This window comes from Pristiophorus japonicus, chromosome 7, assembly GCF_044704955.1.
Source record: "Pristiophorus japonicus isolate sPriJap1 chromosome 7, sPriJap1.hap1, whole genome shotgun sequence".
NCBI lineage: Eukaryota > Metazoa > Chordata > Chondrichthyes > Pristiophoridae > Pristiophorus > Pristiophorus japonicus.
This window is the reverse complement of record NC_091983.1, coordinates 209,908,351-209,922,193: the sequence shown is the minus strand read 5'-3', so window position 1 is coordinate 209,922,193 and position 13,843 is coordinate 209,908,351. Positions and strand designations below refer to the sequence as shown.

The window sequence follows — 13,843 nt, the reverse complement described above, 5'->3', positions numbered from 1 at the left end:
TCAACAGACAAGGCAGTTGGCGTTCTGCTTCTGGGCTGCAAATCTGCTCTCACCATATCACAGATCTCAGTGACAACTTCTCTGCGAAAACGCAGCCTTTTCACACAATCAGCCTCGCTCATGTCCAGGTACGAGCGCCTGTCTCGATATTGTCGACGTGGGTAAGGTCTCTTGCCCATCAACCTACGGGCTACGACGTTCCTGGTGCAGTGAGCTCTAATCAATTCTCTCCTATGCAGTGAATTGATGGCGAGCCATTGCATAATACGTGGTGTTGACAATGCAGCACCCATTCTGCAAATTTAAGTATAAAACTGTCGATGTGGCTGCCTCTCCCTGTCTAAATGGCCTCAGTCCCCCTCACAGCTCGAAGGCTGCTTGATTGCTGTGTCTTTGCCTGCCGTCGAGCCACTGACACCGCCCCTATCGCATGGCCGAATGGCCTCAACCCCCTTGGAAAGCTGCGTGCGTGTTGATTCTTCGGCTGCCGGCCAGCCACTGACGGAATGAAGGCCTGCTTGAAGCACCGCAGCTCAGCTCGAAGGCTGCTTGCTATCGCTGTTGGGGCTGCCGTCGAGACACTGATGCCACCCCTGCCTGTCTCCAACATGAAAGGCCTGCCTGAAGCACAGCAGCTCAAAGGCTGCTGCTGTTTCACACAGGTAGGAACATGGTTTATTTAATCTTTTCTTTGCTTTTAAATTTTTATTCAGGTTGAATTTATTTGTATAATATTTGTATAAGTATAACTAAGGATTGATTGTAGAATTTAATGACTTCCCTTCCCTTCCCTTCCCTCCCCCCCCCCACCCCCGTTCCCTACGCCTAATTTGTAACCTACGTCTAAATTTCTTAAGTGTAGACAAGGTTTTTTCGAACGTACAAAAATCTTCACTTACTCCATTCTAAGTTAGTTTGGAGTAAGTTTTCACTGCCTAAACTTTGAAAACAGGCGTAAGTGGCCAGACACACCCCCTTTTGAAAAAAAAATTCTGTTCCAAAGTGAAATTGTTCTAACTGACTAGAACTGGAGCAAACTAATTGCCGAGAATTCAAATTTCTAAGATACACCGTTCTAAACCAGTTGCTCCAAAAAAACAGGAGCAACTCAGGCCGAAACTTGGCCCCTTAGTGTGGAAGCAAGTCATCCTCGACTCTAAGGGACTGCCTGAGAGAGAGAGAGCGACTCTGTCCAGACCCCTCATGATTTTGAACACCCCTATCAAATCGCTTATCAATCTTCTCTGCTCCAAGGAGAACAACCCACTGTTCTCCAGTCTATCAACGTAACTGAAGTCCCTCATTCCCGGAGTCATTCTTGTAAATCTTTTCTGCACCTTCTCGAAGGCCTTCACATCCTTCCTAAAGTGCGGTGCCCAGAATTGGACACAGCAGTCCAGTTGGAGCCAAACCAGTGTTTTATACAGGTCATTCATAATCCCACACTTTTGTATTCTATACCTCTATTTATGAAGCCCAGGATCCTGTAAGCCATTTTAACTGCTTTCTCAACCTGCCCTGCCACCTTCAACGATTTGTACACACATACTTCCAGGTCTCCCTGTTCGTGCACCCGCTTTATGATTGTACCAATTAGTTTATATTTTCTCTCCTCATTCTTTCTACCAAAATATATCACTTCACACTTTTCTACGTTAAATTTCATCTGCCACGTGTCCGCCATTTCACCAACTTATCTGTGTCTTCCTAAAGTCTGTCGCTATCCTCCTCACTGTTCACTATACTTCCAAGTTTTGTGTCATCTGCAAATTTTGAAATTGTGCCCTTTACACCCACATCCAAGTCATTTATATATATCAAGAAAACCAGTAGTTCTAGTACCGACCACTTCATTGGCTGCAAAGCACGTTGAGACATTCTGGGGCTGTGAAAGATGCTATATAAATACAAGTATTTGGTGGCAGATTAGGAAAAGGGGAGGTGCAACGAGACCTGGGTGTCATGGTACATCAGTCATTGAAAGATGGCATGTAGGTACAGCAGGCGGTGAAGAAGGCAAATGGTATGTTGGCCTTCATAGCTAGGGGATTTGAGTACAGGAGCAGGGAGGTATTACTGCAGTTGTACAGGGCCTTAGTGATGCCTCACCTGGAATATTGTGTTCAGTTTTGGTCTCCTAATCTGAGGAAGGACATTCTTGCTATTGAGGGAGTGCAGCGAAGGTTCATCAGACTGATTCCCGGGATGGCAGGACTGACATATGAGGAGAGACTGGATCGACTGGGCCTGTATTCACTGGAGTTTAGAAGGATGAGAGGGGATCTCATAGAAACATATAAAATTCTGATGGGACTGGACAGGTTAGATGCAGGAAGAATGTTCCCGATGTTGGGGAAGTCCAGAACCAGGAAACATAGTCTAAGGATAAGGGGTAAGCCATTTAGGACTGAGATGAGGAGAAACCTCTTCTCTCAGAGAGTTGTTAACTTGTGGAATTCCCTACCGCAGAGAGTTGTTGATGCCAGTTCATTGGATATATTCAAGAGGGAGTTAGATATGGCCCTTACGGTTAAAGGGATCAAGGGGTATGGAGAGAAAGCATGAAAGGGGTACTGAGGTGAATGATCAGCCATGATCTTATTGAATGGTGGTGCAGGCTTGAAGGGCCGAATGGTCTACTCCTGCACCTATTTTCTATATTTCTAGGTTTCTTTCTACATTAGGTGGACTTTATAAAAGCAAATAAAGTACAAATCAGTTTAAGCTGGGTGTGCCTTTATACAGAGTGCAAATGACGATTTCCCCACTACCATTCAGCACGCCTTTCATCGCTGAGGGACAGCACAGTTAGATAATGAACTAGAACGCAAACAGGCAGCAACCCCTGGGCAGTAGGGTCCATATTCCTATTCCTTGTACCCCACATTAAAAGCTAAGCAGTGCTTGGGCTCACAAACTTAGTAACATTGGAATAGAGGTGGGCCATTTAGCCCCTCGAGCCCGTTCCGCCATTCAATGAGCTTACGGCTGATCTGCGACCTAACTCCATATACCCGCCTTTGGCCCATATCCCTTAATAGTTTTGGTTAACAAATCAATCTCAGATTTACAATGAACAATTGATCTAGCATCAGTTGCCATTTGCAGAAGAGATTCCAAACTTCTACCCCTCTTTGTGTTTCCTAATTTTATTGCTGAAAGGTCTGGCTCTAATCATTAGTCCATGTGCCCTCGTCCTGGAATCACCAACCAGCAGAAAAACGTTCTGTCTAAATATCCTATCTGTTCCCTTTAATATCCTGAATATTTCGATCAGATCACCCCTTAACCTTCTAAACTCTAAGGAATACAACCCTAATTTTTGCAATGTCTCCTCGTTATTTAACCCTTGAAGTCCGGGCATCAATCTGGTAAACCTACATTGTACTCCCTCCAAGGTCAATATATCTGAGGTGCCCAGAACTGCCCACAGAACTCCAGATGTGGTCTAACCAGGGTTTTCGACAGCTGCAGCATAACCTCTACCCCTTGTATTCTAGTCCCCTAGATATAAAGGCCAGCATTCCATTAGCCTTTTTGATTATTTTCTGTTCCTGTCCATGACATTTTAATAACCCTCAAGTCTCTTTGGACCTCCACTGTTTTCAGCTTTTCACCATTTGGAAAGTACCCTGTTCTATCTTTTTTAGGTCCAAAGTGGATGACATCACATTTGCCTACACTGAAATCTATTTGCCACAGTTTTGCCCATTCACTTAATCTCGCAATATCTCTTTGTAATTTTATACTTTCATCTCCACTGCCTACAACACCTTTGTGTCATCGGCAAATCTGGCTTTCTATCCCATCATCTAAATCGTTAATAAATACGGTGAATAGTTGAGGCCTCAACACGGATCCCTGCGGGACACTACGAATCACATCAGAGTACCTGCCCATTACCCCTACTCTTTGGCTCCTGCCGCTCAGGCAATTTCCTAACCAGGCCAATAATTTGTCTTCAATTCCATAGGCTTCAATTTTAGTTAACAGTCTCTTATGAAGGACTTTATTAAATGCCTCCTAGAAGTCCATATAAATAAAATCCTTAGACTTCACAAACAACGCTGAAAACCCCAAAATATCAATGCTTCCACCAACCAGGTCCTCAACACAAACTTACCAGGGTGACTCGGTTTTGGACAGGATCCCGCAGGGAGTGAATGTATGTTCCAATCTGGTGGAAAGTGCAGTCATCCAGGTAGGGCGAGTCATGAATCTTATTGGAATCACTCAGCTCGGGGACCGGAGAAGGCCACACAGCCTGGGTGAGTTTAAAACAAAAAGCAAATGCCAATTCATAATTGATGCAGAACACATCTTTGCCAGTGACTTCTTTGCCTTAAACACCGGCTTGCAAAGTACTTATTGTCCCTCATAGAAAAGTATTTTGCTGTCAAGTAATCCAAGTGATGCGCGCCACCGAGAAACAGTACTATTGCAAAATGTGACGATGGGAAAACTTCCACTGTGACAAATTGAAATAGCAAATTGCACATAAGTGCATTGTTGATGTTATTTCACATTGTTATTATTCAGGTATTAAGAGTGTCATAAGATGCTGTTATACATAAGCTCAACACCACTCGGAGTACCAACAACATTATAGAATCGGTATAACTCAGAAATTATATCAGTCATCTGAGTCCTGGGCATGCTGAAGCAAACATACATGGACAAGCTTCTCTTCTGGCTGGGGAAGAGGTCATCCATTAGGAGGCGCAGTCGGCAGTATAACCTGGGCCTCTTGACTTTATACTGCATTGTACTGATACTGTTCTCATTATCAACAGTATAATGGGAGCTAAAGGTTTCCAGAAACAGCATTATTCTCGGTTTAGTTATCAGCGGACCGAATCGAATGGAGAATGCACGCTTGTCTCAAAGGAGGCGGCTAGGAATTTGGACCAGTGAAAGAAGAGAAGAAAACGCGACAATGTGGTATAAAATAGTAATTACTATTGCTCCACTACAAGCTGATACATAATCCAGAACTCAACGATTAACACTGGTCATTTTCTGTAACAAGAGTTCTTCCTGGAATGGTAAGGTGTTGCATTAAGCTACGTCTGGATGAACAAATTGATATAGCCTCCTACCTCATCCAATGCACCAGGGTGCCTGGTGGAAGGCCTAGCTGGGGTGCTCACACTACCCAACGGAGTGCTAGGTCGTGGCATTGGGTTAGACACAGATAGTGAGGGTGTTGGAAGTCCAGCAATAAACACCTTTCCCACCTTTAAAAAAAAACAGAATTGTACACCTTTATCGTGCCCGTTAGCTTACAATAGTAGCATCCTTGCAAAATTCCAATTATGCTTGTAGAATGCTGCTGAGGAAAACAGCGGATGACTAGTGCACAGCAATAAGGAGCAGCACTTACAGGCCTTAACGTAAATATGATCTTGCAGGCAAAGCACCAGCCCTGAAATTCCCAGGGAGAGGGAGCATTTCTGGGCCAGTGTAACTGACCCTGTTGGAAATCCCAGGGTCAGGCTGCTTAGAATACATTGGGTGGGCCACTGCACTGTTTCCAGTGGAACTGGGGCACCCAGCTGAACAGCAATTGGGGGTCTAGCAAAATCTTCCTCAGCAAGGTGTGGATGTCTTCAGTCAATCACATGACAAGTGATTGCACTGCAAGACTGCACTTTTACATTTCACACCTTCCCCTTTGCTCCAGACTGCTACCCAGTGACACCCGATGGTGTATGCAAGTGTGACACGAGATGAAAACAGAACTGGGCTCAGCTGTGACACCCTCTGCAGTCAACTAGCCTGCCAACACTGACCACCACGAATAATAGCCATTTGAGTAAGGCATCGGAGGGCGTGTGGCAACTGTGGAATGGTATGCCAGGGGAGAGGCAAAGTGGTGAGAAAATTAGGATCGTTTTTAAAAAGAGAGAAACAGGTAATTTACATCAGAAAAATAACTAAACCAGAATAGGTGGAGGCACATTGTCCCGGGCAGCGATGGGCCGGGCTCGGGGTATCGACACGCCGCCCTGGGGGTTCAGCTCTGGTGAGTTGCTGGTTAGACACGCTGCTGGGAGGTCAGGCACCTTTCAATAACTGGGAGGCAGGAGAGAGGGACGGAGAATCTCCTGCAGGTTACCTGTTGTATGGCTGCCAGCTGGCTCAAGAAGCTGAGTTAACCCATGCCTCCAATCAGGCCACCTGCCCTTCCCCTTTGCACCAAGAAGATCCATGGCCTGAAAGGGGAGGGAAAGAAACTGAAAACCATCAAAAATTAAAACATGAATTTTCCCCAACCATCAACTCCATTAGCAGAACCTGAGTGTGACGGTTTATGCTCCAGTATTGCCGTGCCGATTTGTAGGGTGCTGTTCACATAGACTCTCCGAACTAGCGTCAAGAGTCCATGCCACAAGTGAACATCCAGTACCACCGCCCTCCCCCACGTTTATACAAAGAAAGACTTGCATTTCTATAGCGCCTTTATATGACCACCAGGCCGCTCAAAGCGCTTTACAGACAACTAAATACTTTTGAAGTGTAGTCACTATTGTAATGTGGGAAATGCAGCAGCCAACATGCAAGGAGCAAGCTCCCACAAACAACAATGTGATAATGACCAGATAAACTGTTTTTTTTTAATTATGTTGATTGAAGGATAAATATTGGCCAGGACATTGGGGATAACTCCCCTGCTCTTCTTTGAAATAGTGCCATGTGATCTTTTTCGTCCAACTGAGAGAGCAGACAGAGCCTCGATTTAACGTCTCATCTGAAAGACGGCACCTCTGACAGTGCAGCGCTCCCTTAATACTGCACTGGAATGTCAGCCTAGATTTATGTGCTCAAGTTCCTGGAGTGGGACTTGAACCCACAACCTTCTGACACAGCGGCACGTGTGCTACCCACTGAGCCACAGCTGACACGGAGATCTCCCGGCTCTGAGCATGAAGTTTTTTCCCTCCTTTACCTCCTTCCTCCTCCTCTTCCTCCTACAAGAGAATTCTGTTCACTGTAAAAGCATCGTCACATTTTGTAAAATAGAAAGGTGGTGTTAAGGTGCTGAATGCGGCTTTTAACTATTGCGAGGGTGGCCTGTGTAAAATTGTTTCCCTCAGGAATTGTGCGAGAAACCTGTGCCAGCCGTGGCTCAGTGCTCGCAAACTTGCCTCGGAATCAGATAGTTGTGGATTCAAATCCCATTCCAGCAATGATCCTTCAACCAACATGACTTAAAAAAGCAAGATTATCTGGTTATTATCTCACTGCTGTTTGTGGGGGCTTACTGTGCGCAAATTGACTGGTGCGTGTCGCTACATGGCAACAGTGACGACACCTCAAAAATACGTCATTGGCTGTAAAGCGCTTTGGGACGTCCTGAGGTTGCAAAAGGCACTATATAAACGCAGGTCTTTCTTTTCTTCTTAACGCTTTCCCCATTCACCACCGACTAGATACAAACTTGTTGCCCTGCACAGATTTTATGTAAAATATCTCAAAACATTGTGTGTAACTTAATCATCTCAAAGTAACTGCTTTTAAACTTTTCAGGATGCACTGAGAATGTTGCTCAACACTGTGATCATTACAAAGGAAAAATGATCGTGACAACATACCCGAATAACGCCAGTGTACAGAACCAGATTGCCGCTACTTTCCAGAACCACCATTGTGTTGACGCTCTGTTCGCAAAAAAAAAAATGCAGAGGAGGAATAAAATGGTCTGAAGTTGCAGAATCAATGCCGACATTTTATATTTTTCAGAGTCTAAGCAATTAGTAAAGTAGGCCTTTTTACAATCATCCACACAATTCAAAATGGATATTGGGGCGGGGGGGGGGATAAAATTAAACATAAGAAAAAGAGGCCGTTATAAATTCTGTAGTGGATGTAAATATGGAATGGAGGAGCATGTCCCTCTCTGCCTTAGGGTCCACTGTTCACAATATGGGTAAAGAAAAAGTTCATACACGCCCCCGCAAACACCATCCCTAATCTGGGAGTGGGTGTTTGGGAACAAATTCTCTGTCCTTATCTCACCACTGATTAAGGGGTGAGGGGTTGTTGGGTTGAGTAAGTCCCCAGGTCGGAGAGGCAGGAAAGAGTGAATGATTATTTTAGATGGAGATCATATAGCCTTTAAGGCAGGTATATGGAGCACGCTAATTTGATGACATCACCACTGGGTAGCTGGAAGCTTTTCTGAAAATAGCAAACAAATGTTGCCACATACTACAATATATATATATATATATATATATATAGACAGATGTAGCTAGGACAATAAATAGGCTGCTGTATGATTCAAGTCATTAATACTTCAGATGACATTATAAACCACGACATTACTTCATCAACAGAACAATGAGATGTGTTATGCCCTTAAAGCATTCTCCGGTCAGCTTTATTATTTATCCTGTTTGCGTTTTTTGTTGCCTATTTCATTCTTCGTGATTGCTTCTCAATAGGAGACGCCAATATAGAAAGCAATTGGGTTTTTTTAATTAAAAACAGAAACAAACCTTTATATAGAATGATGGACACGGAGCCACAAAAGGAGATATTAGGATGATCTCGCGTTTACAGAGGGTGGAAGATAGGAGGTCGGCCCGGAGTGCGTTGGAATGGTCAAGTTGAGAAGCAGCAAAGGCATGAGGGTTTCAGCAGCAGATGAGCTAAGGCAGGGCGATCTTATGAGGTAGAAATAGGCAGTCTTAGTGATAATTGGATAAATGCTTGAAGGAGAAAAAATCGTAGTGACATGGAGAAAGAGCGGGGATGTGGGACTAACTGGATTTCTCTTCGAAACAGCTGGCACAGATTTGATGGGCTGAATGGCCTCCTTCCGTGCCGTACTATTCTATGATTTTATCTGATCGTGCAAATGCTATCTGCCTGCTATACGCGATATAACGTGGTCGTCTTAATAACATTTTAAATCACACTGCTCAAAAGTAACGTCCTATAAAAGCCCTAATCAGAAAAGACTGAGATGCTTCAGCTTCCTTGTCTGAACGAATCTCCAAGCCGCATAGTATTTATGCCAGGAGAAGACTAATTCCATTCAATGAAAATGAAACTGGCTCGCCCTGGTCAGGCCATGGACAGGGGCAGACGGAAAGTGGCCGAGAGCTGATTGAACAGACCGAAATAGCCGGCCCAATTAATTTGGTTTGAGAGGTGCCTTTGTAATTGATGCCTTCCAATTTAGGCAGCTGTATGGGATAAGCAGTGGGTGGTGCACATGGTTGGGACTGCAACATCTATTTTTTTAATTATTTGGAGGAAACATTGCCAATAGAATTGCAATTAGCAGTTATGTCACCAACAATGATGTGTGCAGCTCCTTTGATACCTCTAGACTTGATTATTCCAATACTCTCCTGGTTGGCCTCTCTTCTTCCTTCCTCCATAAACTTGAGCTCATCCAAAACTCTGCTGTCCGCATCCTAACTCGCACCAAGTCCCGTTCATCCATCGCCCCTGTGCTCGCTGACCTACATTGGCTCCCGGTCCAGCTACATCTCAATTTTAAAATTCCCCTCTTTGTTTTCAATTCCCTCCATGGTCTCGCCCCTCCCCATCTCTGTAATCTCCTCCAGTCCTATAACCCTTCGTGAGCTCTGCGCTCCTCCAAATCTGCCTCTTGCGCATCCCCTATTTAAATTGCTCCACCATTGGCGGCCGTGCCTTCAGCTGCCTAGGCCCGAAGCTCTGGAATTCCCTCCCTAAACCTCTTCGTGTCACCACCTCTCTCTCCTCCTTCAAGATGTTCCTTAAAACCTACCTCTTTGGCCAAACTTTTGTCACCTGTGCCAATATCTCCTTATGTGGCTCGGTGTCAAATGTTATTTGACACACTCCTGTGAAGCACCTTGGGACGTTTCATTACGTTAAAGGATCTATATAAATGTAAGTTGTTCTTGTTGTCGTGTATCCCATCACACGGTCTGTACGAGAAGCTGCAGGGTTTAAAAACACAGCTCACCTCCACAGGGGCCGCATCCTTCGCTTGTATGACAGTGACCGTTCCAAAAATCAGCTGGGTCAAGTCATTGCTTTCTTCAAATTTCACACATCTGTTTAGGATTTAAGCAGATGGGTCAATGAAAAGGTTTCCCAAATACTGAATTTGTAACCAAACCACTGCTCCATTTTCATCCAGTTGCCATCATGTCAACTTGATTGAAAATGAACGATCAAAACTTAAATCAAATTTTCACCAGATTTAAAAAGCTCTGGTGAGAATGTGTGATGCACAATGCAGGGTGGCATCAAGAATGTGAAAATAGAGCAGGGGAACAGACACCTTGCACTAACCGTCAGCTCCTTCCAGTAACATGGGCCTTCCCGCCTGCTGAACAGAAATATGTCTGCACACAAGGATATAACATTTATTAAAGGGAAGCTGTCTCCTCACATGATTTTCTCTTACAATTGATGGATAGCAAATCACATTTTTACATGGCGTTTGCTATGAAATAGAAAGAGTGCAATAGAAAGAGTGCAATAATCAGGCGCCACTAGATTACAAAAAGCAAGGTGGCAGAGAGCGAGTTAGGTATCTGAATCCCCAAATTAAATCTTACAAAAGCTCACGCCAGCTGCCTACTTATTGTTCGATTTAAATCATTTATAAATAAAGCTATAAGGCAAGAGTCATTTTTCTTTCAATTTTTAACCTCAACATCGGTTACATTTTGACCGCTTTTCAGTGGACACACTCACCGCAGCTGATGGCGAGACTCCACCAAGTAACATAAAAACTTCTGCCCGCAGAGATCACTGGTAATAAATACTTTTGTGGCCTGAGAATTCTTTTCTCTGTGAAGATAGAAGTCAACACTTGAGGTTTGTGCACCGCACAAGGATGTACTGCAATGGTGTTGCTATTAAGATTACTCATACAGATCGGATGAAGAGTTCACCCACAAAATGTTAATCAGCCTTTCCCTTTCACACTCTTGTTCAGTAAGGATATCAAGGGATATGGAACCAAGGCAGGTAAATGGAGTTGAGGTACAGATCAGCCATGATCTAACTGAATGGCGGAACGGGCTCGGGAGGCTGAATGGCCGACTCCCGTCCCTATGTTTCAAGATGCTGTCTGACCTGCTGCACATTCCTTGCTTTTGTCCAAAACAATACGACACGTTATTTCTTCCAATTCTCCCACCTCTCGAAAGGCCCCGTGCCTGCTGATATAATCCCATAGATACCAGAAGCTCCCCACTATCTCGCCCAAGTGGCCAGGGTTTACGCTTGAGCCAGGAGAGCAACTGTCGACATGCGTTTCTTTTCTGACCCCAGATGGTATCACAGCCGAGCCGGATCATGTGCTTTCCCAACGTTCACACATGTGCATAAGCCGGAGGACAGCAGAGAATTCTGTAGCACCATCCCGTCAGATTCTTTTTCTTCTACTCCCCAGCCCAAGGACTTCGGAACCAACTACAGCATCTTAAATGCAGCACCGGCTGAGAGTAATTACCTCGGCATGGACCTCAAATCAAACCCGGGACTTGTTGGGCTGGTTACCTTAGTGTCGTTAGAATGATGCTCTGCATTTCTAGCATGGTGACTGCAGTAAAATGAACTCCGTGTTATTTTATGGTGTGATTATAGAGAAAATAAAAGAGCTGAGGAAGTGCTTCATGACTGAGAATGTAGAGTTCTGAATGAGACCATCGAATGAAATCCAAATTGATGATATAACCTAAAATTGAGCTTAAAGATATATTAACTTGTAGCATACACTTCAGTTTTGTCATTTTTCTCAGGGCTCAAACCACACAATTTTTATGGTATTTTGCAGCATTCATTAAAATGCCACACGAACCAGGAGTTTCTTCCCTGTGGTATTCTGCACTATATTACAAGTGAGGTTTTACAATATATGGCATCTGGAACAGGAGATAGTTAATTAGAGTGTGCTTCCATTCACCCTGCCCCCGACAACATACAGACTCCACTCTTGCAACACTCCACTCTTAAACTCTTTTTATGGTGCAGAAAATGGTTACATACATAAGAACATAAGAAATAGGAACAGGAGTAGGCCATATGGCCCCTCGAGCCTGCTCCGCCATTCAATATGATCATGGCTGATCTGATCATGGACTCAGCTCCACCTCCCGGCACACTCTCCATAACCTCTTATCTTTTAAGAAACTGTCTATTTCTGTCTTAAAGGTATTCAATGTCCCAGCTTCCACAGCTCTCTGAGGCAGTGAATTCCACAGATTTACAACCCTCAGAGAAGAAATTTCTCCTCACCTCGGTTTTAAATGGGCGGCGCCTTATTCTAAGATCATGCCCTCTAGTTCTAGTCTCCCCCATCAGTGGAAACATCCTCTCTGCATCCACCTTGTCAAGCCCCCTCATAATCTTATATGTTTTGATATGATCACCTCTCATTCTTCTGAATTCCAATGAGTAGAGGCCCAACCTACTCAACCTTTCCTCAAAAGTCAACCATCCCCATCTCCGGAATCAACCTAGTGAATCTTCTCTGAACTGCTTCCAAAGCAAGTATATCCTTTCGTAAATATGGAAACCAAAACTGCACGCAGTACTCCAGGTGCGGCCTCACCAATACCCTGTACAGCTGTAGCAAGACTGCCCTGCTTTTATACTCCATCCCCTTTGCAACAAAGATTCCATTGGCCTTCCTGATCACTTGCTATATCTGCATACGATCCTTTTGTGTTTCATGCACTAGTACCCCCAGGTCCTGCTGTACTGCAGCACTTTGCAATCTTTCTCCATTTAAATAATAACTTGCTCTTTGATTCTTTCTGCCAAAGTGCATAACCTCACACTTTCCAACATTATACTCCATCTGCCAAATTTTTGCCCACTCACTTAGCCTATCTATGTCCTTTTGCAGATTTTTTGTGTCCTCCTCACACATTGCTTTTCCTCCCATCTTTGTATCGTCAGCAAACTTGGCTATGTTACACTCAGTCCCTTCTTCCAAGTCGTTAATATAGATTGTAAATAGTTGGGGTTCCAGCACTGATCCCTGTGGCACACCACTAGTTACTGATTGCCAACCAGAGAATGAACCATTTATCCCGACTCTCTGTTTTCTGTTAGTTAGCCAGTCCTCTATCCATGCTAATATATTACTCCCAACCCGGTGAACTTTTATCTTGTGCAGTAACCTTTTATGTGGCACCTTGTCAAATGCCTTCTGGAAGTCCAAATACACATCCACTGGTTCCCCTTTATCCACCCTATTCGTTACATCCTCAAAGAATTCCAACAAATTTGTCAAACAGGACTTCCCCTTCATAAATCCATGCTGACTCTGCCTGACCGAATTTTGCTTTTCCAAATGCCCTGTTACTGCTTCTTTAATAATGGACTCCAACATTTTCCCAACCACAAACGTTAGGCTAACTGGTCGATAGTTTCCTGCTTTTTGTCTGCCTCCTTTTTTAAATAGGAGTGTTACATTTGCAGTTTTCCAATCTGCTGGGACCTTCCCAGAATTCAGGGAATTTTGGCAAATTACAACCAATGCATTCACAATCCCTGCCGCTACTGCACTTAAGTCCCTAGGATGCAAGCCATCAGGTCCAGGGGATTTATCTGCCTTTAGTCCCAATATCTTACTGAGTACCACCTCCTTGTGATTGTGTTAAGTTCCTCCCCCCAAAGCCCCTTGACTATCCACTGTTGGAATACTGTTAATGTCCTCTTCCGTAAAGACTGATACAAAATATTTGTTCAGAGTTTCTGCCATCTCCATGTTCCCCATTACTAATTCCCTGGTCTCGTCCTCTCAGGAACCAACATTTACTTTAGCCACTCTTTTCCTTTTTATGTACCTATAGAAACTCTTGCTTTCTGTTTTTAT

The 13,843-nt window shown here is 44.1% G+C and overlaps 1 protein-coding gene across 2 annotated transcripts in view; it reads right to left on the bottom strand.

Moving 5' to 3' along the window:
* anapc1 (anaphase promoting complex subunit 1) overlaps positions 1-13,843 on the bottom strand; it is a 199,421-nt gene that overhangs the window by 154,364 nt on the left and 31,214 nt on the right. For both annotated transcript variants that reach the window (XM_070885752.1, XM_070885753.1), the window contains exons 11-15: positions 10,708-10,803; positions 9,968-10,058; positions 7,596-7,661; positions 5,100-5,237; positions 4,124-4,264 (exon numbers count right to left, since the gene is read on the bottom strand). In XM_070885752.1, the coding sequence (XP_070741853.1) occupies positions 4,124-4,264; positions 5,100-5,237; positions 7,596-7,661; positions 9,968-10,058; positions 10,708-10,803 (532 nt within the window). The remainder of the gene's footprint in view (positions 1-4,123; positions 4,265-5,099; positions 5,238-7,595; positions 7,662-9,967; positions 10,059-10,707; positions 10,804-13,843) is intronic.